Source organism: Denticeps clupeoides, chromosome 17 (genome assembly GCF_900700375.1).
Source record: "Denticeps clupeoides chromosome 17, fDenClu1.1, whole genome shotgun sequence".
In the NCBI taxonomy this organism is placed as follows: domain Eukaryota; kingdom Metazoa; phylum Chordata; class Actinopteri; order Clupeiformes; family Denticipitidae; genus Denticeps; species Denticeps clupeoides.
In genome coordinates, this window is record NC_041723.1 from 11,566,136 (window position 1) to 11,593,991 (window position 27,856).

Here is a 27,856-nt window from a genome sequence, read left to right on the forward strand (position 1 = left end):
TATTAACATGTAATTGGGCATACCTGTACAGTAACATACTATTAATAACAGGACAGCATGCATAATGCATTACAAATATAAAGGATGTTTTTGGGAGGATGCATATTCGTATGCAGCCTTTAATTTCATTTATTTGAACTCATGAGTCTGGGGGTATCATTAAAATAAAGACAGTCATATAAAACATTTTCCAGAGCATATACAGTATAGTGTGCTTAACATTTGACAGAGATAAATAAATACTTGTTTACAAAATGTTATAGGCACTTAAAATCAGTTTTACTTTGCAAGAGGTCAGCTGGTCATTTTTCCCAAAGAAATCTTGGCATCAACAAATTCAATTAAAATGGACGAAGCACTGCCACATATGGCTGAAAAAAGACACAAATTCAGTAATTCATATTATATTGTTCAACCTGATGAATGCACTGAAAAAAATGTATTATCTTACCACGCACCTCTAATGCCTGAATTAATCAATGAGCCGATGAAACAGAAATGGATATAATCCACAAAGTACCACTCAGCAGCAGGATTGTTATATATGACGCAGAAAGCTGCATTTGTCTGGCATGAGGGGAAAAACGTGTTTGGTCCGTTTTTGAAAGTGGGTATATGAGGGTACATGGTTTTAATTGCCCATCCTGAGTGCAATGTTTATATAGAGTTACATATTATTTAAAAATATATATATAAAATCCCTGAACCACTGAAGCCATTACGGACCTATCTATACAGTAATATATTAATCAAAACTGTTTCCCATTAGCAACAAAATTCCCAGCGTCAATACAATTTTGATAACATATGTTGCATTGTTATATAATGCTGAAGTTTGCTGGCCAAAAAAGAAAATCCTTTCCCCTTATGAAGTCTGATAGTAGCAACAATCACAACACAGATGACCTCACCCTGACAGGATGCATAAAATAATCCCATAGAAATATAAATAGAAATATATTATCAATATACAAAAATATGTACAGATTTTTTTTTTTTTTTAACATAAGCTATTTAAAACATTAAGGGCATGTGTATCATCACACATAGCATGTAGCTTGGTCCTAGTAGATTGATTATGTTAATGTATTTAAGGCATGTTGTTTACACATCATTAGGGGAAAAAAGTATAAAAATGTATGACCAGGGTATAAATGTAGAAATGTCTTAACTGAAACCATAACTTTCTTTAACATGGTGAAAAATGTCCTGCTTTTTGGACTGTTTCAAATTCTCTAAAGGACAACAAAAACATCCCCCTGCAGTGATTTTTAAAAATCCAGAAGAAAGGCAGGAACTGACTCATATCCCACAACCACTGTATGCATTTTGCAAAACTACTCAAAAAGTAGTGCTTCTCTTGAGGATAGTGCCACTGCAGTGAGATGTGGTGCTAGCCTGAGGGTGGGGTGGGGGGACGGACTAAATGGACGCACTGGAGGAGCCTGGAGTCTCCACTGTGCTCACAGTGCTGGTGGTGCTATATGCTGTAGACTCGGGTCCTTTTTAGTTTTCCTGAGCCAAGGAAGTATCCACACGCTAGCTCAGCGCACAGAGAGGATGTGGGCAAGCAATTGTTTATCCATCTTTCCTCACTGAACAATTGAAGTCTCTCACCGCTCTTCCTTTCCGCTCAGTCTCTGAGGTCCTTTTGATCAAAGATGATATGGTTTGCCAGACATATGGCAATGGCGCCGAAGAGAGCGGAGCAGGCAATGTAAGCAGTCACTGACTCAGTAAACTGGACAATCATTCCCATAAAGAGAGTTGGGAATACCTGAGAAAGGAGGAAGGTGCTGTCCAGGATGGCAAAGTCCAGCCCAACTCCTCGCTTCTCATGGCCCTCCTGTTCTGCGGAGTCCACTCCAGTGGGGGAACCAGCAAGGCCCTGCATGGGGGCATAGTAATCCGAACTGTCCCTGCCGAAGTACGCGTGTCCATTTGTCCCAGTTGCGTTGTGGTTCAAACTGTCCTCCTCAAGGGTCAGATGCACAGATTCCTGGTTAAGTGTAATGCCATTGGTGTGCAGGTTTTTGGACTTACTTTTTGGCATGTAAACCTAGAAAAATCAGAAAAACTTTATTTATTCCGGAGGAAATGGTTTGTGGGCCGACTGCCACTACACACAGACACAGAGAGACACAAGACAGTAGAATAATGAAAGAAACAGAGAACAATTACAGTAGTAAAAACGAAATAAATAAATCAGAATAGAGTGTACATATAAGAAAAAATACCTGCTCTTAGACATCCCTCAGTTGAGGACAATTTTTTTTTTTTCATCATTTTCATATATTTCACTGTTAAACACCGAATGCACTCACCTCCTTTTCCTTGTGATAGTGGCAGGTGAGTGTGTAGGGGAGCGTCTGCAGGGTGGCGTAGGCAAAACCCGTGAGAGCCGACATCATGGTGACCAGAACCACGCTCTTGGAAAGGCAGATGACGAGTGCCGAGATGGTGAAGCTCACCATGCTGCTTAAGTAGACCCTTCGCGAACCAAAGCGGCACACCAGTCGGCTCATGACCAGGGAGAGGAAGGTTGAGGTAGCGCATTGCAAGAAGAGGCCTAGACTGCCCACCCTGATGCCTGTCAATCACATTCGGTATTGGGTTCAGGGAATGACAATGCAGTACAAGTACAGCACAGACAGCCAATCACACCCACCGTGGCAGGTCCTTGATTAGCCTGAGCTCATTAAAAATATTTTTGTTTGCCATGTTGCATCTATTCCACCTATTACAGCAAGGAATGGGATGTGTTCCGATATATATTAAGAGGCGCTATTATTTTTGAAGAATAATCTTATGAATTCGTAATGAGGTCCTGGCCAATGCAATATCTGAATAAAATAAAATAAATAGATAACATTCTCAATACCTGATTTACAAGCAAGTATATCCAGTATAACCAGAATAGGCACGCTGTTACTGGTCCCTGACCCAACAAACACAGTAAACAGATGCTTTTTGTGCCTTTTTTCCCCCAAAAAACAAACATTTTAACAGACATGTTGGCAAAAATTGACCAGATCAGACTGCCCTGGCACCAGATAACCTGTGGATAAGGCATACAACTGCAGACGCAGTGGGTTGTCCAATCAGACAGGGGGCAGCCCTCAGCCGTTATGGAAGAATTCCCTCTTTAAACACAGAGTGTCTCGCTTTGGACGGATGTGTCTGCAAACAGAGCAGCGATTGCCCGCAGTGGGAGCAAGCATTACTCCCAAAAACGCGTAAGTGGTGGCTGCTGCCGTGCCTGTTGATAGACCTGCTGACAGACTGCATTTGTAGCACTTAACTCTGAAGCCGCCTGTCCACCCCTTATTGCAGAGCAGCGATGGCTGCCTTTTCATCAGCAGCTTACACAATCTACACAAATACGGCCATTTGGGATCCTGTTATGTCATACCCAGAATTCACCGAGGGACATGAAGAATAAACAGTGGACACAAGCTTTGGAAAATACACTAACAGGCTGAGTCACAGTGTCCATCTTAGTCCTCTGAATGTGTGTAATATTTGGAGCATAAACAAGCAACCAGTCAACCTGGGACAAAAGTATTCCCAACAAGGTAAAACTTGGTAATGACTTAATGCTGTTCCTGTGTGTCCCAAAATACATACAGAAATAAATGTAAAAGGCATTAATAATAATACAAATAAATTAAGCCTAAAATGTCTCATGTAAAACAGATCATTTTTAGGTCTTATTTCAGGAAACATACTTGAAATGCACAAGGCATAGTGTAGTAACACCGCTTTCTTTCATTTAAAAGTCCTTTATTAGAAGTGTTTACCAGGATCTCTGATATTGTTGAAAAAAATTAGATTATATGAATGCGCAAAACACACAAATAATAAAAATGAAAAAGTGACACTGGATATTTTAAGAACTGACAGAGGGACTCACACCTCTGCAAACATATTAATTTTTAAAAGTCTACAGAACTTGACTCAGAGAACAGGATCATGTTTTTAAAATCTCTTTTTTTGGTTTATTTTGGTCTCTAATACGCAGTGCTAAATATAGAGAAAAATGATATTCAGTCATTCAAATAGCTGTTGGTCCACTTTTAATGCCAAATACATTTGTCTGTAAAACGATCTACTAATTACTAAACCAATATAGAGTCAAGTATAAAGTCAACCGTCTCCATTTTATCTCTATTCTGTCTATTTTTTTATAATTTTTTTTTAACGTAGAGAAACATGCGCTCTCACCTTCATCGTAGCGCTGCCTTAAAACCGTCCCAGGCGCAGCGCTGGGCACGCCTTCGTACAGCCCCTCTCCCACAAAGTCCGTGTAGAACAGCATGAAAGACATGACCGCCATCCAGCTGCAGAGCTGCGCCACACACAGCTGCCGCATCACCCGCGGCAGGTGGCAGTAGCTGCGGTAGATGGCAGGCGTCATGGACCAGCACGTGCGCAGCAGGCACAGCAAGGGGCCGGACTTGAGCAGTCGAAGTTTACATTTGGGCAGGTAGCAGCAGGAACGTGGCATGCAGTGTCCCGGCTCTAGGGGTCCGGGCTCCAGCACAGCTGTGGCGCAGGAGGGGCCCTCAGATGCTTTCATGGTAATCAGGACACTAGCCACAAAGATGAGGATGAGCAGAGAGAAGAGGCACTCAGCCTGCCCACCCAGGTAAAGGGACAGCAGCCCCTGACTCCAGTCCAAAGCAGGCAGCAGATAGCCAATGCAGCCGCCTAGACTGACCATGAAGGAGAACATGGCAAAAGCCTGGCCACAGTCTTCCTCTTTGTGGTACAGGTCTGAGAGCAAAGCTTCCAGGGGGGTGAAGCAAACTTGGCCACAGAAGTCCAACAGGCCCACGCCCAGGATAAGCAGGCCCACCTGCAGGGTCCGCCCCCCCCGGATGAACTGCGCTGCCAGGATATCGGCGTGAGGTATGATGAGGAGAGCCAGGAGCACACCCAGTGACATCAGCCAGATGAAGGGCCAGCGGCGGCCATAGCTGCTGTTACAGTGGTCACTGGCTGAGCCAATCAGAGGGATGAAGAGAAGGCCAAGGACGGGTCCAATACCTACAAAAAAAAAGAAGAGAGGATCATTTAAGCTTTCTAAAGACTTAAAATACCAACGTGGCTAGACACAGAATGGAGGGAAGAAGGTAGTTCGAAATCATTCAATTTGTATGCAAAACCAATTCTAAAACTGACGTGCCATGGTTTTATAAACTTCAAAAAATACATCAAGCAGCCATTTACTACTGTACTTTACCGGAGTGAATTTGCATATTATCATCAAAGTCATTGTGAAATGCTTCAATAATTACTAATGATTAATTAGCTGTGTGAATATAAACAAGATGGCAGGTCGCTGTGTAAACTGGTGGACGGGCAATCTGTCTCCTACTATCTAAATACAAAGATTTTAAAAAACGAAACGTGTCCTCTGCTTTTAACCATCACCCTTGGTGAGCAGTGGGCAGCCATGAAAGCAGTGTGTGGGGACGGTGCTTTGTTCACTGGCACCTTGGATTCAAAGCGGCCACCTTCTGATTACGGGGCCGCTCCCTTAAACGCTGGGCCACCACTGCACCATATCTGTGATAATTTCACAAGACATCCATTCTACACTTTTCTTTCATGTAGTTCCTGCATTAATAACATGTACTTACTGAATAATAAGGAGTAGCTGATTTCTGAGCAGGTAAGGGGTCAATCTAGCCTACGTCCGTGGTGGAATGAACATGGGTGGAGTTTGATTCAGGGTTCACGTACAAAAAAAGCCTTAAGCAGAAGAAGTTGAATGGCTAAGTGAATTAGAGGGTCATGACCTGGAAGTACAGTGTTGCCAACACAACCATCTGAGTTTTTTTTATTAAACAGGTTGATTTGTACATAAAGTTGTAAACTCTAAAACCACCCAAAATAGACAAAAGCCTTTAAAACAGGTTGGGACAAAGCATTCTGGCGCAGGGATGTTACGTGGAGTCCCAGTGAAACAGGATATCCGAGGGAACTACCTGCCCTTAGAGACGATATTTCAATGGATGCCTGTCAGCAAGCGCTGTAAGCCTCACATGCCTCTATTCACACACTGAAAAGATGGCAGGTTGCTGTGTAAGCTGGCGAACAGGTGATTTATCTCCTACTATGCAGTATTTCAGCGGCCATTTCTCGAAATGCAGACAGATCCACCCCATGGGGGCCAAAAGCAGTATATATAGCATGCAGACAATTAAGTTCAGTAGCCTGATCAAGTTTCATATAAGACCTTTCAGCATGCAAGGACACGGCAACCTTGCTATTTTGGGGATTTATTAGCTAAATACCAGTTTTAAAAATGCACCAGCAACATTATTGTACTTTCAATATAATATTTATTAAATAGATCATTTTGGTTGATCAATGAGGTTAATCATATGTTGGCCTGTAACACTGTGCATATGATGACTGTGACAATGCAGTTGAAGTCTAAAGAACACGAACAAACCATACAAGTACTCAGAGATGAATAAGCATCCTTCCAAGTAGACGTTTCATGGAAAATGCACCAGAATCACAATGTTCTTCAAGGATGTCTGCCAAGGCCAAATTCTGCATTTCCCAGAACAAGGCCTGAGCTGCAGAGCTCGCCGAAGTTTTATCAGGCGAACAAGTGTGCGTTCTGAGATCAGAGTCAAATAAATCGAGAGAGAACATCTCTCATGACTCCATGGCCCATTGAGGCAGCGAAGGAGCCTGTTTTTCATGCCATTTATAGCGGAGCAAGCCAGGGAATGTCCACAGGGCGGGTGTTTTTCAACCTCTGACATGCTGCAGGGATGATCGTGGAGAACCTCACAAGCGTTCATTATCTTAAAATAAAAACGCTTGCAGTTGAGTGTCCGACATCCGAGGCATGTAATCACGATATCCCGAGCAGTGAAGTTACGGCAGACACCCATTTGCCATTCTCTGTTACTCTCCACACTTCATTTTGGTCGGTAAAAAGCATCCTGCTTCAGACAGGAGGCACATCCTCCCTCAGGCCTCGTGTTTGGGGCTTTCGTATGCCCTCCCAACGCCCTGCTCCGCCCTGTCTGTGGCTTCCGCCAGAGCTCCTCTCCACCAGAACAGGAATCCTGACGTCAGCCTTTCCTGTTTAGTGTCATGCCCCGCACTGTTTGTGTTTGTTTGTCAGGTTCGGTTCACAGCGGCTTTGTTCTCTGGCGCGACTGAACGGGAGGAATCCAGGAAAACCGTTCCGGCTGCGTTCCCGGAGCAGCTGTTATCTCCCATAGCCCGGAGCCGCTTCCCACAGGCCTCCCGCTGCCCTCCAATTAGCCGCCAATTACCACCCGATCAAAAGAACGCCAGCGACGCCACCCATTACGGCATTAAGATACCCGCCTCCCGGCCCACGCGCGTCCCGCCAGCTCCAGCTGCACTTTTTAACCAGAAAATCAAGAAGTTACCAAACCAACTGGCTATTAGGATAACGCGACTGCAGCTAATGAACCCAGCAGTTCCTGCCATGCTCCCGAAATCCAGTTACTAGACACTAGATTGGTTCAGAACCACGAAAAAATGTTTCATCGTAGCCATCCCTGGAGCTGTGGGTCACAACCCAGAGCAGGAAGTTACTCTGACATGGGTGGGCTGGTAGTAGCCTAGTGGGTAACACAATCCCACTTACTACCGCTGTGTCCCTGAGCAAGACACTTAACCCTGAGTGTCTCCAGGGGGGGACTGTCCCTGTAACTACTGACTGTAAGTCGCTCTGGATAAGGGCGTCTGATAAATGCCGTACATGTACATGCCGAAAGTGTAAACGCCATTTAGATAATAAGCATGTCAACAACTGGTGAAGTGGCTACTACAGGCTTCTACCAACGCAGATAACATTGCTAACTAACCAGCTAGCGCCAGCTAGTTACCCGCCCGACGCTTATTTCCTGCAGAGTTAGTAGTTATCGTGTTTCTGTACCTCTGTACCTAACATTTTTCACACAATAATTTTCGTTTTTTTTTAATTGCGAAAAAAATTATACATTCTGAATCAGGATTTTTACAAAATGAATTCCTTTCTCAACACTATCAGCACCAAGGTATTGTGATAATATTGCATAGAGAGAAACACCAGCGATTCCTATTTTTCCCCCACAGACTTGTAGCATAAGCTGAATTGGAAAGTACGGGCAGAGAGTGTGAAACATGTGGTGAAACTGAACACCACCGGCACCTTCAGCAAATCAGAGAATTGATGCCAAAATCCCGGCTCTCTCCGGTTTCTCCCCAAGGCTCCGCATACCCGGACCAAAAGTGCTGAGTGGGGGAGGGAGGGAGGGGGTCAGTTTGACGTTTAATGAACAGACAGGTTTACCTAGCACCATGGTCATGTACCGCTCCTCCACGCCGGCCTCCAGCAGCAGCGGCGGCACGTACGTGATCCCGGCCGCCACGCAGATCTCCAGGCCGCAGGTCAGCGAATTCAGCAGGACGAGTCGCCACTGGGACCTCCATCCAGGCATAATTACTGGGGTTGCCTCTCCGGCCGTCCTCTTACTGGGAGTTGCCAGGGCCAGATGGTCTCCGGTTTGGAGCCCGGGGACGCGGTGGCCGCGGGTGTGGAAGAGCTGGGACACACTGTGGTATCAGATGACCCGCAGGATCCATCTTGTCTTGAGCATTCTGGATCTGTGGCAGCGAGAGAGAGAGAGAGAGAGAGACAGGCGCCGTCACACAGAGTGTCCGCGGCGGCTCGCGCCGTAAAGCGCCAGAACTTCAGCGACCCCGCAAAGAACCCAAACACGAGCACCCACAGCGGCACCAGCACCTGTTGCTAGGTGCTTCGCAGCACAGAAAAACACATGCGGCTTCCCGGCAGTTTATATTTGTCATATCCGCTGATCTTTTGCACAGGCTGAAAGAAATGAGTCAGCCTGCGCGCGGCGAAAAACCCATTTGGCTTAGTCACACCTCCCTTTATTTTTGAAAGGGGCGTTGAGCGTTTGTGCGGCACGACGCGGAGGCATTTTGCAGGAACTCTCCTTCCTGCCTGTAGGCGACGGGCTTCTTTTCCCTTACGAATTCAATTTAAGTGAATTACGGTTAACCACCCGAAGCGGCCACTGCATTCAGAATCTCACGTCATTAAGGGTTAAAAATGATCCGCAGACAGGCTTCTGTCTGTCACTCGCAAGGATGAGGAAAAACTCACTTAACCTGAAATTACGGAGATTTCGCAGATATGGGACGCAGACCAGCATTTTCTTCATGGGAGCCCAGGATATCATATGCACAGTCGGAGTTTCGTGTAAATCAATCAATTTTCCTTATCTGTAGGCAATTTTGTTAGAAGTGTGAATGTGATCAGAAGTGATCAGTACAACTGAAATTGCAGTGAAGATAATAATTGGGGTTTTCTTAGTAATGCATATTATTTCTTAACTCTGCTGTCATCTGATAAGATATGGTTAAAACCCATTCATTCTAAATAATGACTTTTAATTTCAGAGAGACTTCACTGAGGTCATGATTTATCACATTCGGAGATATTAATGTCTAGATATTCCATATTTACTTGGACCTACTTCAATCCGAGACATTTTTGAAGTGTAGATTCTGCATTATTTCTAATAGTTTTCCTGTTGTCATCACTGTGTGAGATCTATGTGTATATTTCAGGGCACTACTACCCTGACTACGGACTCAAGGGTTCGACTATGGACTCGGTCACGTCTTACCGCCTTGTTACAGTCACACGCAAGAGCCTTCTGCTACGCCGCCATCTAAGCAGGAGAGACGTGCGAGAACACCGAGCACAGCCAACGCCTCACCACAGACCAGCACAGAAAAGGCACAAAAAAAATTAACAACAAGGTGCTAAATTCATATTTGGTGTGAAATTTCTCCAGCGACCGGACCCATCTGTTCTCCCATTAATGATGTGATTGAAGAGTTTACAAACTCTGCGAATCTTCCCGAGTTCTTTGCTGAGAAACTGAGGAACGGCAATGTACAGCGCAACAAACACGCGGGCCAATGTCAGCAGCCGTTGGAGGCATAATGTGTGTTTTTTATTAAAGGTTTTAATGATGTCATCATCAGAGTTGAGGCTGCAGTGTCACCAAGACTCTGAGCACAATGAACAATGGACAAAAGCGAACGCCGTGGCAGGCTGTCTGCGACAGGAACCAGGAGGAGCTTCGGTCCCCAGGCGAGGGGCACATTTCACACCCATCAAAACCTATTCCCTCCACCCTCAATAGGGCCTAGTGCCCCCCCCCCCCCCCCCCCCCCCCCCCCCCCCCCCCAAACCCCTTTTACAAGGTCAGGCTCGGCGTTGACCTGCATTGTTTGCAGACCCTTCACAAATATCGGGCTGCTTTAATAAACGGCTCATAAATCACAATTAGCGGCATTCTTCCCCTTCCCACTTCATTCAGCGATGTGCTCATTTACACCCGGACAAACCACAGTGTGTGGAAATAAAGAGGGAGAGGATCCTTATTAACTGCCGCCTTCCTCTTTTCCATCTGTGCAAATGACACCTCAAAAAAAAAATAAAAAAAAAAAAAAGCTTTTACCCGGGAGGCATCGCCACCACTTCATCACAGCTTGGCTGTCTGCAGACAGAGCCACTACTGTACCAAAACCATCAGCGTGCTCACCAAAGCAGAAATAATGTGTCCAATTAAAGTCGCACAAGCCTGATTTAAACCTGGAACGTCTCTGAAAGCAACGTATGGACGGGGGGGGGGGGGGGTTACACAGGATCCATACGCGCTGTCACTACAGTAGTGAAGATGGGGTTGGGCCAGGGGTCCCAGCGGAGTCGAACCCTCAAGTCCACTGCAGCGTCCATTAAAAAACGTGAACAGGGCATTCAGGATAAAAAAAATATGGTTTAATTTACAGCACATGCTGTGAATAGCCAGAAATGGGTGTTAATGATGGATATTTGCATACATGTAGAGAAGTGCTTTAGAAGCGCTCCATGTAAATGTAAATCTCTCACTTTAAAAAGGTTCACTGATTATTAAAGTCGAGTTCATTTATAAAAAATCAACACTTGACCGACTGCTTTAGAATTAAAAATAATACATTAATTAATAGAAATAATACACTAACAATGAGAAAGAGTGTAACAAACACGATCAGGATTCCAAGCCAATAAATACAATTACATTTTTTTAGAAAACCATTTGCAATGATCTTAGTAGAGCTATTAGCAATTATCTTAAAACAGTTGCACTGATTAAAGAAGCAATAAAACAGGCCAAATTCACACTAGATGAGTATCTGGTGGATCAGCAAATATGGGTTCAACGACATCATTATTTCTGACCATTATTATGACCGACTGTTCAATTTCATGTTTTTCCCCATAGTAAAAATATAAACTGTAAAAGTAGTAAAAACTAAATGAAGACTGACCACAGCAACACGCAGCCTTGGTGGACTAAGCGAAGGGCAGCACGACTCCACATTCCGTCATTAATACATTTCCCTGCGTTCTAAACGGGGTTCCTCAGCAGCTGCCTCCTAATGTTCTTTGCAGCCAGCAGGTTATCTTGTGCTCCTTAATGCAAAAAATGTGAAGTGGTCATAGTTCAAAGAGAAGCAGCAGCACACTAATTTACTTTTAAAGTGATTTAGTGGCATAATGCAATTTCCTCTGAAGGTCCAAGTTTACCCACTTCAAATTTATCATTTCGGTGTGACAGACATTTTTTAAGTGCCACGTCCCCTGATAATTTAAATTCCTTGGCCTGACAGATTCATAGTCCCACACGTTCAACTCACACACACCTCCTCCTACATCTATCAAGCCTGCTCAGCATCAACTTGAGATCAGACAAATTCATTCACTAACAAATATGTAAAGAGATGATTAAGAGGCATTAACCAAATATCTTTCGTTTCCTGTTATCACAAAAGTACATAAACCAGACAAATCGGGCCTCAACAAGACATGGTGAACAACAGAACTGAAACAGGGTTGCTGGGTGTGAAAATAAAACGAATTCTCAGCTGCAAAATATGCAAATTGCACAGCCATATTTATATCCATGACTATCCATGACTGACTTTTCTTTTTCTGTCTCTTCATCTTACTTAACCTGTCTGTCCTCTCGTCTCCCTCCCCCTCTCTCACGCTCAGCTGGAAACCCCCAGAAAAACGGGGCGCATTCTCTCCACCCTGAGAGGAGAGGTCATGCCGTCTGAGGTCTCTTTAATGTCTACACACTCACTCACACACGCACCATTTAGATGTTGTCTACCCGAAATGAAGTGGGAGTGTTTCTGTCTCTAAAGGCCCCAGGTACCAGTGAACTTGTCCTGGATGGACGGACAGATGTACTCGTGAATGGATACGTATGGTGATTCTTGATTCAATGCAATGTCTACAGACAGCGGCAGGAATCAAGAGATAAAACACAGTGTGATAAAGACATTAGAAAGACCAAATAAGCCCAAAGCTTTTGGACGTTCAATAACGTTTTTAGGAATAAATCACTTTCCAGCCAAAACTGTGTCTGCAATATCTCATATTAATCATCATTAATCATCAAGCGCAGAGTCACATCTGGCCGGAGGATGTCGACAGGTCTCTTCGTCTCCGCAGCTGGAGAGGCGATTCCAGCTCCGTGATCGGACGATTAGTGCCGGCTGGGAGGGGGCAACGAACCGCACTCATTCACCATCGGCAGCTCGATTCCAAAGAACGGTGAAGAGCTAAGAGCTGGCTTTATACCACGTGGTGAAGTGTTTCTGTGGGTACATTACACGAAATCTGTCCCCGCACATCCTGGATTTGATAGCAACTAGAGGCAGATTTCCTGTTTAGGACATCCACATTTCCCATGTTATTTTCCAATATTGGAAAATATTCAAACGTTTAATTCATAACCATTCTGTGTTTGATATTTTCAAGTTATTATTCCCACTTTCTACAGTGAGCCTGTATGACTATGCATCGAACCTGTACTTTTGTGATCCAACGTCCCACTTGTTGTATGGAGGTATCAATAAGGGCCATTTACAACATTGGTAGTATGGCAGTAGTGACACAGACAGTAGACAATCGTCCCTGCCCTCGTGGCCCTGCACAACAAATCCTCTGTTTAGAACTGTTTCTGCAGTGCACACCGATCCATCGTGTCCTTTCACCGATCCAGAGCCATTCAGCCACCATTGTGACACTGTGAAATATCACTGGCAAGCAGTGAGTGTCCACATACAGTAACACTGACTTGTGTCTTCGCACCAAAACTAAAAAACTGCAGGTTGTAGTTCACGCATTTTCACTGCTCCAAAGTCCCATTGTATGGAATTTGCAGAAAAGAAGAGGTCCAGCTCAAACAAGCATCAAAGCAGACAGACATATTAACTTAAATCATGAGCTTGATCCTTTGAGAGGATGGAGGTTCTCAGATATCAAAGGTCCCTCTTCTCTCCCTTAGACTTTCAAAGTACCTCCCATTCAGCCTGCTACATCAAAGAGGCTCCTTCTGCCCGACATATTTTTCAATGTTGTTGTTGAGCATGGAGACAGTTGAAAGACCAGCAGATCACTCCCTTTCATTTCGTCATTTCACCGCTTGCGGTGCCTGATGCCTCCTGGTATTTTTAGAGTGTTTACTGTCTAACCCTGCGTGAAAGGAATTGAATAAAGAAATCCTTGACTCTCAAAAGAGACAGATGGCAAACCTGGGCAAGGGATTATGGGATTGAGAGCAAAGCGAATTGACTTGCGGCAAAGAGACTTGAAGGTTCTAATTCAGAAGGAAGGTGGTAGCCAATCAGGGGCGATGAATCAGTCAGTGAGGCGGGATGATCTGATATCCTGGACTCTTCTTATATATCCAGGTTGGGGTTATATCAAGTGTCTAGAGTGAACAGCAACATGGGCATATCGCATCATGAGGCCTGCAACCCATCACTCGAGTAATCGAGAAATGAGTAATCGACTTATCACACAATGAACCAATGGCTCTTGTTTAATCTATGAGGTTATACACTGTTTATAACTATAACCAACACTGTCAGGATTTCTTTTGAAGTGTTAAGTGTTAAAACAGATGGAGAAAAGAAGTATTTGAACAATTGAATACTTTTATAAATCTGAATGACCAATCACCAATATTGAAAAATGCCCTGGTATTTAAAACGAACATGAACCAGCTCCTACATAGCCGCAAGCTCTCTTAATACAAAAGAAACTTGATCCAATCCAGGGGGGTTCATTGTGTGTAGAACTTTCTTTGCGCGCATAAGAAGCATCTGGCCTCAGAGCCACAGCAAAAGCACGGCGGAGACGAGCGTCCCTTATCCCACCTACAGGACTGGACTCGCACATCGCGGTGGCACCCAGAGCGGCTGCGAGCGGCGTCTCATTACTGAGGAATTAGCCCGGCCTTATCGCCGCCTCTCCCTGTCAACATTGTGAGCTTTGCGAGCCCCGTTTAGTTCACATCATGTGGGGCCCCGTGGAAAAAAAACACTTAAAGCAAGTGGGTGGAACTGGGTAAAGACTCCAGATTGAATTAAGCTCTAGACGGCTGTCAGCCTGATGTGCCGTACAAGGAGGTGGTTGTTTATGCAAAGAAAAAAAAAAGAAAAAAAAAAAAAAACCCTCAATTATTCTGATGGAAAATGCCATCTCAGGAAAAAGCAATGGGTGTTTTTTACGAGTATAATCTTTCTGCATCTTCAGTCACGCGGACCAAGCGTTAAGAGAGACCGTTTACGTATCCTGCCACTGTTACATTCTTCAAAAATGCATCTAAACACGGCAAATATCGGCACCGGCCGGGCATTACGTGGCTGAGACAGGTTCCTGCCAAGGATCCAACATAAGCTGGCAAAGGGGGGACTCAGGAAGTCTTTGCTTTGCCAGTGAGGAAGTCCAAACAGTTGGTGTAAGATCACCAAGATGGGTTTAGTGTTTGCTTAACCAAACAGGATACATAATTTAGCTTTTGAAGCACGTGTTCTGTGTGGAGCCCCTGCCACCATGGAGTCCTGGCGGAACGGCACCGCTTCATATGCCCAACGCTCCGAGCACGATTAACACAATATCTGATTGTTTCCCACGAAATGTGTATGCACTGGATGGACGTCACCAGATCCTTCAAGTCTGGTATTTTTTTGGTCACATTTTCTGTCAGCTTAATGATTGATTCGGCTATGTGGAGACAGCCACCAGACTCTATTCTCCCAAACACAGCTGGACTGGGTGAACATTACAGGGGAGCGTTTTTGGAAGTTGACCTCAGGGCCTGCTTTTGTTCCCTGAAACTGTGAGCCGTTTGTGCTCCTGAGTTAATATTACCACTCTAGTCCTGTGTCAATATTACGCAATAAATGTCAGGTTTTCTCCTGCGTTTTTGGACATTTTCTTTTCTTGTTTAAATTAAGGCTTACAAGCCAACAGTGGACATGGCCAACTTACAAATAGTTACAATAATTTAAATTCATATGCATATGCTTTTTAAAACCATCAGTATATGTTAAATATTGCCAAATAATGCACAAATGTAATACATGTATCAATCTGCATGCCATGCTGGGTTATTTTATTCTGGATTTATCTTAAAAGGCTTCATAAAAAAGTACTACGCATCTGAGACACTTCTCAGAAACACACACTTTACACCGTGACCCGGTCCTTGGAGGACTGGACGTAGCATCTCAGGTGAATAAAATAAAACGAAATAAAAAAAGGCCAGAAGAGAGCACTGGACAGCAGTGAATTCCAGCACTGGATGAAATATGGCAACCTGCACATGATCTGGAGTCTGGAGCACTTACAGACGCTTCATCTCTTCATCTTGCACGTGTTCCTCTCCAGCAGAACCTCTCCTTCTGATAATTAATTAAAGAGAATAAAGACCTCGGGGACACTGGTACTTGAGTCTGGTACTTGAAATGGAAATATGTGTTGCATGCGCACACATACACACAGATAAATATTTATAAGATGACGATAACAGGTATGGAGGGCTACAAATATGAAAATATTCTTGAAGGGTTTTTTTTAAGAATATAATTAATGAAAAAGGTATTAAAACAGCTCACCTCCTGTAAAGTCTGTGATGATGATAATGATGATGACGACGATGATGATGATGACACCCCCACTCCCAATCGTTACAAAACTGCACAATCTGTGGAAATGCCTGCTCGCCCCCACCCCACTCGAGACCAGCGGGGGTCTCGGCGGCAGCATGATCGCCAAACGTGTACAGGCGCCGCGTGGCATCATCATCATCATCACCACCATCACTGGTGCCACTGTGGCACTTGGCATAACCTCAACACGGAGGCGGGTGGGGGGGAATAAATCCACGATTTTCCCCCGAATTCGGCACCGAAACTCGCGAGGCGCGCCAACTTTTTCCCCGTCCGCGGCATCGCGGCCACGCGTTGCGCCTCCACGAACCTCCACGAACCTCCACGAACCTCCACGAACCTCCACGAACTCGCAACAAAAACAGCGGCGAGAACAAGAAGCTCCGCACAGAACGGAATCCGTGGGGCGAATTCCGCGGACCGCAGGAAGCGGAAGTTTTCGTCCACGCGACGAATAAGTTTCCTCTGCCGACCGTGTCGCGAAATAAACGCGGAAAGTGTGGCGCTTCGCGGCGTTTCCACTCACCTCGCGGCGGCGGCGGCGGCTCGTCCGCTTCTCCCGGAGCGGGAGGACCGAGTGACGCAGGAGAACCGCCAGGGTTCCTTACAGAACCGCGTTCTCGGCTCCTCCGGGCTCTTCCCACAACTTCCTGTAGGTCGGGTTACCCGGGGAGCCAAATCCCACGGACATTATGCGAGGTGTGGAACCATTTCACTCAACCTTAGACAGTTCGGGGGCTCTTCAGGAACATCTACACTGTGAGGATGCAACGCTGTGGGTTTAAAGTTGAACTTTCTGAACACAGTTTATTGTTAAATCAGCGAAGTTTGCATTTGGCACCCACCATTATCAGCACAATGTATATTATTATGTATTATTATAATATTATTATTATTATTACGAGCATGTTCATGGAGTAATTATAGTGTTTGGTATGTGCGGTAACTCCATAACTCTGAATATGATGATACAGGTCACTTCTGCCCTTTAAATTCTCACCCTGAATGTTAATAACTATGAATTAAATCATTGTAGATTGTGATGTCTGGCTCATTCTTGGTCGGCTGTTTAGAAGGCCAGGCTCGGTTCCCTGTGGTGAGGAACATCTCCTAATCAGCCTGGTAAGAACCCTTAAAATAAGAGGCCCTGGGAGTCCAGCAGGCCGGATTACAGTAGCTGGATTGGAGCGGCTCAGGGGGCTGTGGGTGGCAGGGGATGACGTAAAGCCTGCAAACCCAACCCGGGGGGAGGGAAAGGAAGACCGACGTGGAGGTCACCAGCTGAGTCAGCTTGCAAGTCCTCATGTCCGAGGGAAGCCAATACAACGGGAACGCCGAGACCCTGCTGGGAAGGGAACTCGCTGTGATGTTTGGGTGGAGCTCCCCAGCATCTCTACAGCATGGCTCAGGTTGAACCTGCCTAAAAGGTGGTAGTAGCCTAGTGGGTAACACACTGGCCTATGAACCAGAAGACCCAGGTTCAAATCCCACTTACTACCAGTGTGTCCCTGAGCAAGACACTTAACCCTGAGTGTCTCCAGGGGGGGACTGTCCCTGTCACGACTGATTATAAGTCACTCTGGATAAGGGGGGTCTGATAAATGCTGTAAATGTAAATGAAGGTTACGAAACTCATGACACTGGGACAAATCTGCTGCAAAGACAAAGATTCACTTCACTCTATATTGTAATTGATTTAAAATTACTTCACAGACCATTAAAGCACATCAACATGAAAACGGCACATATGTTAAGAAGACGTGCAATTATGTTGAATAACTTTTCTTTGGCTGCTTGTGCAACTGTCCAAATTCCTCAAAACGACCTGCAAGTAGCCACACCACCGTGCAGCACGGCTACTGCAATCGAATATTGCGGTTTTCCACTTGAAACCACAAGCAGCCAGATGAGCCCGTTTCAGGTCAGGTGGTCACCCTACACCAGGACAGCAAGTGCAAGATCGTATTTCTCAGTCTATTTACAAATGTAATACTGGCTCTAAGAAAAAAAAGGGGGCGCCCCCTAGTGTAGAGAGGTAGACGAGGAATGCAGCAGACTGCAGTGCAGCGAAGATGTTAGCGCATGCCGCTCATGCTCGTCCTATTTGCACAGGAGCTGTTGTCTTTACAAGGTTAAAGTCGTGATCTACACAGAGCGCCGGAATGAGAACTTTGTAACAGAACTAGACCACATGTTCACAATCATCCTGCATGACTGCCACCCAGGATCCAGGATTCCGCCACACAGTAACTGAAGGAGAAGTGAAGGAGCAGAGCAGTTCCAGCTCTAAGGTGTGAGGCTCAGTCACATTTTTCCAACAGACTGTATAAGCTGTTGAAAATGTACACAAACAACTGATGCATAGTCAAAAAATAGGTTTGTGATCAAAATTAAAAGGAACAAGAAAATGTAAGTATGTTCTGATGAAAATTAATGGAAATAAAAGACGGGGATGATGATGATAATAAAGGAAAAATAGGCATTCTTCTGTGTTGAAACATCAGAAAATTAACTGGGGATATGGTGATGCCATTTTCCTGCTGTGAAAGAAAATGTAGTGGAAGTGTGACAATAACACACACTGAATAGTTATTATTACATGTGGCTGAAATCTGTATGAAGCATTTAAGAGCTTTGAATGAATGACAGCTAAATATTTTTCTGTACAGTGCAGCCATAAGTTGTGCATATGAATAAGATGATAAATGGATCAGACTAGGAGTTGGGAAGAATTAGAACTCAAATAAACCTTGGGAGTGAAATAGAGTTACTTTAGTCATAAAATTTGTGCCCGAGCTATGAAAAGAAACAAGTGAGCTTGTGGGTGAAGACTATGAAATAATGTGCATTAAGGAGAATAATGTACAGAGGAAGAAAATACATTTGAATAGTTCAATTTATAGAACATCAAGGACTTGAGGGTGAAGGTGAAACACTGGGTAGGAAAACAAAAGCACCGTATAGGACAAAGCAGTGCGGCAAGTGTGGAGATCATAGGCCAGATGCAGTCGGAGGATACAGAAAACCAAGGGCGCACTCAGGAATGATAAAACTTCATTATACAGTGAACTGTTCCTCATGGTGACGATAAACAGGCAGGAGGCCTTCAGCAGCTTTGGCTGTCAGCGCTTGGAAGTGAGCGTGAGGGTGGAGGAGACCCTGAAGATCTGGGGCAGCATGTTGCTGAGCTGGTAGAACATCTCCTCTGAGATACTCTGTAAATAGAGAAACCACAACAGAGAGCAAATTTTTTTTTTTTTTTTTTTTTTAAAGGCCGCAAAAGAGAACTCAGCACAAAATAAGGCCAACATATCAGGTCCTACAAGAATGTAACCTTGAAAGCAAGGGCTTCCACACGAATGCACTGTGTGCCTGGTCAAGATATAGAAATGACACTCTGACAGCTGTTGCTTAATTGGGAAACATTTGGTTGGCATTCTCAACCAATATATAAACGCTCAGATATTCACGTCTGGTGGAAGTGTAGAAAAGCGAGCCGATATAGAAGTGCTATTTCGGAGCGCAGGCCTGGCTGCACCAAATGCAATACTGAATGGAGGTCTTTGATGCTCTTTTTTATCTTCTCAACCTGTCAACATCTGTAATCAGATTCCCGGCGAAAGCCAGCAGCAGGCATACGGCCTCAGTCACCCAGCAAGTCCGCTTGAATGGAAAAAACAGCGGCTATGTCGAACGATTTCATCCCGGTCAAGCATTCCTACCTGCGGAACAAGGAACTGGACTGTTCTTGAGATCCCACCATCCCAGGAAGCCATTTCCATCATGAAACCTTCACAGGGAAATAGCACATCAATGCCGACTTCTTAACCCTCACCCATTACAGGATGGTGTTATAAGTTCTAAGAGCGATCTTCACAAATAGCATAAACATATGGTAATATGTTCAAATCTGCATATGGATGTAACAGAAGCTGTATTTAAGATTGCGTAAATCATTTCCATAAATCATATCATTTTGGACACTGCTTTAGGATATTTCAAGATTTTTGAGTTTGCACGTTCCCACTCATCACACTGCATGTCTCATTCACGTAATAAACACATGATTAACATGCCATATTAATTGCACTACGTGGTGTCGGTCAAGACAGAATGTGTTTTAGACCAAGATGTGGAGACTTTCACCTTTGACACACTTGAAGACCAGCTCGGCTCGCTTCAGACACCAGGGAATGGTCATCTCCTGCAGGACAGAGGCCACATCGGCGGTCAGTCTGAACGCCGCTCAGCTTCTCACTGTTTACTCGTCGGAGTCCAGCAGTGAGAAAACATTCAGTGCAGGATGCAGGCATTCCTGAATACAGCACTTTGTGGGTTGAAACTCTGTCATTATCGGTTTCTGTTGCCCTCATCTGGTTATTACAGTTTCTCTTCAGTATAAAGCCAAGAAAGCACAAAATATAGGTGCACCGTGGTTTTTTTAGCACAACAAACTCGCATTTAAAGGATTTACATTTTCCAAATAGCTGGAATTCAACAAATGGAAATAGAAAAACTTCTTGTACACGTCCCTCAGGCCAAACAAAATGCAACGAAAAGGCAAGAAACACAATATTACCAAATATTTCTGCAAGAATTTAAATTTAGGACAACATTAACAAGAGAAAATGTCAAGAAACTATTTGTGTATGTCTGGGGGAAGAGTTCTTGCTTTATGAAAAGTGCTTTCATCTAGCATGTTCCTGCTTGATGACACAGGTCTCTCTCTGACCTCCTCTGATGTGGTATACGCCAGGCAGCAGCATGTTTACAAATTATGGCTATAGATGCCTCAATTTTTCAGTTGGTCTTCAAGTGACCTTGTGCTGTTTAAACACCCTTCATAGCCCGCGTTCACACACAAGTTCCCGACACACTTTCAGTCAGTCCAGCATGAGCGGGGTGGACATATTATTTTTAAAAAGTCCTCATTTTACTGTGGCGGCGGAAAGGAAGGGTGTGGCTCCAACAATCTGTCTGCCTGTCCAGACATCTTATTCATTACCAACTTGCCTACCACAGAGGAAGCGGTCAGTTCAGTGATTGTAATATCATTTGGCTGTACCCACAAAATGCCTTTTGAGGTAAACATGGCCTAGACAGCACTCACCACATGCTCCTTTATAAAGAAAAATACTGGGGCACACTGCATATACTGTACCACAGTTTAAAATAAAATAACTTAACTATTATCTGAAAGAGAAAGAGAGATATACAGTACAGGCCAAAGGTTTGGATACACCTTCTCAATCAATGAGTTTTCTTTATTTTCATGACCATTTACGTTGGTAGATTCTCACTGAAGGCATCAAAACTATGAATGAACACGTGTGGAGTTATGTACTTAACAAAAAAAAAGGTGAAATAACTGAAAACATGTTTTATATTCTAGTTTCCACCCTTTGCTCTGATTACTGCTTTGCACACTCTTGGCATTCTCTCGATGAGCTTCAAGAGGTCGTCACCTGAAATGGTTTTCCAACAGTCTTGAAGGAGTTCAACACCAGAGGTGTTTAGCACTTGTTGGCCCCTTTGCCTTACAATTACAGCATTTTACATTTACAGCATTTATCAGACGCCCTTATCCAGAGCGACTTACAATCATTAGTTAAAGGGACAGTCCCCCCCTGGAGCAACTTAGGGTTAAGTGTCTTGCTCAAGGACACAATGGTAGCAAGCGGGATTTGAACCTGGGTCTTCTGGTTCTTAGGCGAGTGTTTTACCCACTAGGCTACTACCACCCTTCACTCTGCGGTCCAGCTCACCACAAACAATCTGGATTGGGTTCAGGTCCGGTGACTGTGGGGGCCAGATCTCCACTTTTTGTTAAGTACATAACTCCACATGTGTTCATTCATAGTTTTGATGCCTTCAGTGAGAATCTACCAATGTAAATGGTCATGAAAATAAAGAACACATTTGAGAATAAGAAGGTGTGTGGCCTGTACTGTATATAGAGAGAAATAGATAGAGAGATATAAATATAAATATAAATAGTGTCTCTAACCTCTGACATGTCGTGCACCAGCAGCAGAGGGATGGTAATCGTGGTGACGTCATGAGTGCAGCAGACCTTCAGAATGTTGCGGAGACCCATGATGGCCGGGTCGCGTGCTGTGATGTTGCCCGATCGCACATTATCATCCACACACAGGTGGAACACAATGTGCACCTCAGACAGGTTGGAGTGTCGCGAAATGTAGAATTCACCTGAAGGAGAGATGGCAAATTCAACATGGTGGAACGGCACCCTCACAAAAAAAGGAAGTACTAATTTACCTGGTAGAATATTTGATGTATTTCTTTCAATGTTTTTATTCTTTTCTTCTCCGCCTCCATTTCTAGGAGCCTCTATGGTGAAATCAACAGTAGTTTTAGGGTTGGGCAAAATACTTTAGAATGCATTATGTGTCAGTACAAAATATGTATTCAGAATACTTTTTAAAAATCAAATTTAGGAGTGTTAATGTGTAAAACAGTTCTGCTATATTATATTTACTTGTTTATACTGAATATGTCAATTGCTTTTTGCTTGTCAGCCTCAACAGGAACATCCCAATTTGAACATTTAACAGGACAGATCTAATTTTTTATATTGCAGCACATATATAAAATGTGGACTGACACACATCTGACCACACGGTGTTACTGATTAGTTAAAGATTTATGTTTTTGGGAACAAATTCAGTTTCAATGTGAAATCAGAATATTGTTCAGGCTTTTTTTGACTCATTATTTAAAAGAAATCATCTCAGTCATTTTAAAATCAAGTCATTTTGACTGCGGCTTAGAGGTGTATATCATTAGAGGGAAACTCCTGCCAAAGAAACAGAGCTCTTACTTCCCATGAGTGAAGTCTGATATGTGAGGTACAGAAATGTGTTTTTTGGAAGCGGTTCACTGAAAACATTCATCACAGTCAGTCACAGTTGGCGGCGGCCTGTGGCTGCCACTCACCCGGCTGCTCCTTCTGCCGGTGGCTCCTTTGCGCTCGGGCATGGAGCACCACCTGCTGCACCACCTCCAACTGCTCCTCCAGCCGTGGAAAGTGGAAGTCTGTGCACTCCATGGACACAGTGGCAAAGTCTGCAAAGGGTACAGATACAATGGGATGGTATATAAACAGACCGAAGTATTCTACTGTTCAAAAAGCCCTTATTGTTATAAAGTCAGTTATGTCCCTGAGCAAAACCTGTAAGACAAAAGATGTGGTCTTTTTTTTTTTGTTTAGTGCACTGTAAAGGTCAAAAAAACAGTACAATATACCCTGAAACACAAAGGCGTGTTCGTATTAATCAAAAATGACTGGTTTTGTGAAACGGGATTTTGGACCACAGGACCATGATCCTCTAAGAATGGTCATTAATTAATTGCATTTTTGCAGGTTATGAAACACTGTATTTCCGACTAGCATAACCTAGCCAATAATTAAAAGAAAAAACATTTAGTCACTAACCAGATTTTGCTAGTTTTATTTGTCTACTAAGCCAAACTAGTGATAAAGTTACGGGGTGGTGTCAAACTAAATGATGGCTCCAATTCATCAGAGCTGTAACCTTTTCAGACACTCTCCTTCACACTAAAAAAATGATTCCTGAAATCTAACTTCCATTTCCATGTTACACACCCACAACGGAAGAAAGGGCAGTGCACATAAACAACAAGGCGTGGGGTGCAGTGTGTTCTGACCTCTCTTGATGCCACTGTAGGAGTTGACCCTGTTATCTACCAGCAGCACCAGGCCGCAGAGGGAGGAGGAGTAGAGGGAGAGTGCCGTCTGTAGCCTCCGCAGTTTCACGCCACTGCTGCCATGGCGACGGTGCTTGCAGAAGTCCAGCACGTCGGCGCGCAGCAGCCGAAGGTTGTGCATGGTCTTCAGCTGGGCCCCTGTTTGGCAGCACAAAGCCCGAAAACTGAGCATGTCACATACACGAAATGCCCAAGATTTATGGGGTTATTCCTGGAGGTTATGGAGTTATTTGCTAGAGAGCGAATAACTCTGTATTTTTACACTGACTTGACGAAGGGGATGCACGCATGGCTTCTGGGAAGAGGCTGTACCTAAGTGGATGGTGAAGCTCTCCTCCAGCTGTCGCTGCTCCTCGAAGTGTCTGGCCCCAGCGTCCGGCAGCTCAGTCAGCTGGCTGGACTGCACCTTAATCTCCTCGCTGAAACAGAGCAGCTCTCAGCGGCCATTCGCTACAGCACAATTCCTTACTGCTCATTTAAACCTAATTACCTCCCAGCAAAACCAGGCACCACTCCGTCAGCACCTTTTACTTTCTAAGCACTTCACCATCCTACCAAACCCCCTTATTATCCTGTGACTTCATAAAGTTTGCGGTTCAGAACAAAAAATGCTGATTATCATGTTAAAAACATGTTTAAAAAAGCCTTAAAAAGCATAAGCAGCTTAAACACAGTGAAAAAGAAAAAACAAATATGACACCATTCACATCTGAGAAATACTCAGTTATTTTACTTGATTGTGCTGTTGTTGGGGTTCTTGAGATCCTGGTGGAGCTTTATCACCCACTCCTGATACTCCTGTTTCTGAATGGCTGTCACCTGCTTCAGCTCATTGGCCCACTTGGTCTCCAGCACCTGAGAGTACAAAACGGCAGCATTCACCTGTGGTTTTCTTGGAATTACATTACATCCCTTTTCATTTCAACCAGTAGTGACTGGTACAGCCCCTCTGGAGCAACTCGGGATTAAGTATCTTGCTCAGGGATGCAGTAGTAAATGGGGTCAGAATTTTTTTTTGTTATTCTTAGGATTGTTAAATATTGGACTGCCACACCCTCACCATTTGTCAGTAATATAATTCATATATTGACAATTCATGCATTTATTGGCTCCTTTATAAGAATCTTATACATAAACTTGTTTTAATAGCTTTAAAAGCACAATTTAGAGCTGCAGTGTTTCCATTCATCAGTAGCCCGCTTCAGAGGGAAACATCTTGTCTAGAAGTAAACAGTCACAGACACAAATATCTTGTGACTGTAAAATCTAACTCCACACATATATGGGGTTTACATACGGTAGGGTTTTTTCAATAGATACCTATAAAAGCTCTTTGGTCCAGACTCCATTCCACAGCTCTCATTTAATGTAAGTACTGAATAAAACAAGCCGTTTATGCTTCTTATTCTTGGAGCTTAAAACAATATACTTTGCATGGAGCCTTACTTGTTGTGCATCAAAGTGCTGTGAGGCCACTGCATTTACGTCATGATCACTCATGGTCTTCCCCAGCTCTTGCATCACACTGTCCATTTCTGCACCCTGCCTGGAACCAGAAGGGATGAACCCGTCAATACAAAACGAGGGGCAAATTATCGGCGTGGCAGGGGGACGGTGAGCAGGAATCATATACACACCTTTCCTGCAGCTTCTTCAGCTCCATGTCCCTCTCACTGATGAGCTCAGAGATTCTAACATAGTAGTTGTGCTCGAGGTTGAGCAGGGTGTCAGAGGCTGGGGAGTGGATGAGCTCATGGTACACATCTGCAAAGTCCTCATCCCAGCTGGGTTCTTCAGGATGAGAATGTTCCAGTGTGGTCTAGGGTAGGCAGCAATGTGAACACAAAATAAAATACAAATAAGCCTGGCAGAGGTAAATGTTATTTGATGTAACATTATAAAAAAGTCTTTATGATCATTTAGAAAATCATCTAATTATTCAAACAGCACACTGCTATCGTAATGCTAATACGGTTTGGTAATAGAGAATTTCTGTGGGCACTTTACAAAGATCCAAAGAATCTTTATGCAACAGTCATGTGAACATTTAAATACCTTAGAAGTGTCTGTAAATAAGATGGATGCTGTCCATATGTATTTATGTCCTGAGGCAGTAAAATGTTAATGGTTATCCTGCATGGAGCAAGCAGTGAGCCAACAGTGTTTTATAGGCAAGAGGGGGTGGGGTGGGACCAACTCCACTTTCTTTTTATATGTAGTGGAACAAGTGGCCATACTTTGAAGTAGAAACACAGATGATATGGTTGACCTCCTTTGCAGCTAAAATGAAGAGGCTATTCTGTTTCAAGAGAATTCCTAACCTGTGCAGAATGGGCATCAACAGATCCATCTGAATTACCTTATCACAGTTCATACAGACTCAGAGTCAAAAGGGTTAAATTGAACTTGTTTCAGTGGGGCAATTAAGATGCATTTTGGGGTCTTATTTGTGGGGTTTGTTGTAGAGATACGTAGGTGGTGGACTGTGTTCTTCAATTTAAAAAGTCAGTGCAGATATGCAAGAAACCCAAATCATGATCCATTAAACATAAATACGGATAAGCAAGAGATGACCAAAAACAAAGGGCTTTGGGGTACTGAGGATCAGGAAGATGGACCAAATCAGAAGACCCCAAAAGCTTACGGTGTTTTACAGTGTTACGGTGTACGGTGTTTTACGGTGTTTTACGGTGTTATTTTAGCATGATGAAAAGAGGCCTGATGATTTCCTAATGCCATAATATACCACAGTACGATTTTTTAAACCTGATATTTTGTTATGCTGTCTCTGCGTGCAGAGATGGGATAAGAAAATTAAATGCAGGGAACACAGGTATCGGTTTATATCTGAAATGTCCTCTTACCTCAGAGTAAGCTTTGGCCCATGCATTTGTAAGTGTATTGAGATCCACTTCACCTGCTGTGAGTCTCTGTAGAGCTAATTCCGCTTCTCTGTCATAATCCTCAATGGTTTTGCTTTCAATAAAATTGACGAGGCTGCTTTTGAGATCTAAACCAAAAAAAGGTGTGGATATTGTTAAACTGATAGTATGCATGTGAATATGAAGACACATGTCAAATGCTAAAAGCTCACCAGTCTCGACAAAGCAAGGAATTCTATGCAGCAACATCAGACGCCCATGTAGGTCACTGATGTTCTCCTCGACAGGGAATTGCAGTGGGACTTTCAAGACATTGTGATGTTTCCCAGCTTTAAACTCGAACACAAATTCCTTTTCAGTGGAGTTTATTTTCCCTTTATTCTTCTTCATGGTTCCCCTTCCCCGCAGAATTAGGCTAAATTATGATGCATGAGTGGAAAATATGCATAATGTTCTCCAAATACAATAACCTGCAAAAAGCAAAAGCCCCGCTATAATTAATTATTAATACAATAATACATTTCGATGATCGATGTAAATAATATAGGTAAAACCCCTAATCATACAGTAAAGTAGATTATTTAGATCAATTTAGTAATGTATCGAGGAGATTTTTCACCAATCGCTTTTACCTTAAAACTATTTCTGTAAAATCGCTCCGCTGTCAGGCGCCTTCACATAACAACGACTTCCTCAAACAAGATCAGCTGACTGTAATGCAAGTGGAGTAAACTAGTCGCTCAGCCCACAGCTGCACTTTCAACACTTTTACACGTTTTATTAAAACGGGGAGTCTGAGATTGTATGGTAGTAATCTATACATAGAATAGCATTTATGTTACGAATTAACATGTGATTGGAGAAGAGATTAATTTCGGAATATTGTTACATAATATGACGAATCTACGTGAAAATAAATACATTGAAATACATAGGCTAAACTGTAAACAACTTAAAATTAATATTTGTTTCTTTGACACTGTTGGAAAGAAAATGTATGAAATTAATTAGCAAATACGAGTGGATTGCAACGCGTACACTAGCGTGCCACAATGGACGTAGAGAGATACGAAATCTTGGCAGCGTGGGTGTGGGACGCGCGCCCCCTACTGCATTTCGGCGGATTAAACGTT

General features: G+C 43.7%; 3 protein-coding genes across 6 annotated transcripts in view; 1 reads left to right on the plus strand and 2 right to left on the minus strand.

Moving 5' to 3' along the window:
• The window catches only part of ccnd2a (cyclin D2, a), a 137,545-nt gene extending 127,339 nt beyond the window's left edge, over nt 1–10,206 (plus strand). The window contains exon 11 of the mRNA XM_028957809.1: nt 9,640–10,206. Coding sequence (XP_028813642.1) covers nt 9,640–9,747 — 108 coding nt within the window. The 3' untranslated portion in view covers nt 9,748–10,206. The remainder of the gene's footprint in view (nt 1–9,639) is intronic.
• LOC114766700 (solute carrier family 45 member 3) lies at nt 88–16,769 on the minus strand. 4 transcript variants are annotated; one of them, XM_028957803.1, is made up of 5 exons: nt 16,619–16,769; nt 8,336–8,649; nt 4,225–5,049; nt 2,325–2,590; nt 88–2,059 (listed from the first exon to the last, which is right to left on the minus strand). In XM_028957803.1, exons 2-5 carry the CDS (start codon nt 8,481–8,483, stop codon nt 1,634–1,636), a joined length of 1,665 nt encoding a protein of 554 aa, XP_028813636.1. In that variant the 5' UTR covers nt 8,484–8,649; nt 16,619–16,769; the 3' UTR covers nt 88–1,633. The 4 variants fall into 4 exon arrangements, with proteins under 4 accessions (XP_028813636.1, XP_028813639.1, XP_028813638.1 ...); XM_028957806.1 differs by lacking the exon at nt 16,619–16,769 and adding an exon at nt 16,039–16,244; XM_028957805.1 differs by lacking the exon at nt 16,619–16,769 and adding an exon at nt 8,789–10,196.
• A 992-nt stretch (nt 16,770–17,761) lies between these two features.
• Nucleotides 17,762–27,494, minus strand: ferry3 (FERRY endosomal RAB5 effector complex subunit 3). The gene is made up of 14 exons (XM_028957807.1): nt 27,356–27,494; nt 26,936–27,193; nt 26,706–26,851; nt 25,479–25,660; nt 25,288–25,387; nt 24,575–24,696; nt 24,154–24,260; nt 23,782–23,979; nt 23,050–23,178; nt 22,372–22,443; nt 22,100–22,302; nt 20,239–20,296; nt 19,815–19,882; nt 17,762–19,307 (listed from the first exon to the last, which is right to left on the minus strand). Exons 2-14 carry the CDS (start codon nt 27,111–27,113, stop codon nt 19,215–19,217), a joined length of 1,656 nt encoding a protein of 551 aa, XP_028813640.1. The 5' UTR covers nt 27,114–27,193; nt 27,356–27,494; the 3' UTR covers nt 17,762–19,214.
• Between the last annotated feature and the right edge of the window lie 362 nt (nt 27,495–27,856).

What these genes read in the sequence shown, in the direction of transcription:
- ferry3 (XM_028957807.1), bottom strand. Translation starts at nt 27,113, where the DNA reads ATGAAGAAGAATAAAGGGAAAATAAACTCCACTGAAAAGGAATTTGTG. An exon ending in GGGCCAAAGCTTACTCTGAG is followed by an intron (nt 25,661 to 26,705) that starts GTAAGAGGACAT and finishes TGCCTACCCTAG; the next exon opens with ACCACACTGGAACATTCTCA. An exon ending in TGGTGCACGACATGTCAGAG is followed by an intron (nt 20,297 to 22,099) that starts GTTAGAGACACT and finishes TCTGTCCTGCAG; the next exon opens with GAGATGACCATTCCCTGGTG.
- LOC114766700 (XM_028957803.1), bottom strand. Translation starts at nt 8,483, where the DNA reads ATGCCTGGATGGAGGTCCCAGTGGCGACTCGTCCTGCTGAATTCGCTG. An exon ending in AAGGCAGCGCTACGATGAAG is followed by an intron (nt 2,591 to 4,224) that starts GTGAGAGCGCAT and finishes TGTGATTGACAG; the next exon opens with GCATCAGGGTGGGCAGTCTA. An exon ending in ACTATCACAAGGAAAAGGAG is followed by an intron (nt 2,060 to 2,324) that starts GTGAGTGCATTC and finishes TGATTTTTCTAG; the next exon opens with GTTTACATGCCAAAAAGTAA.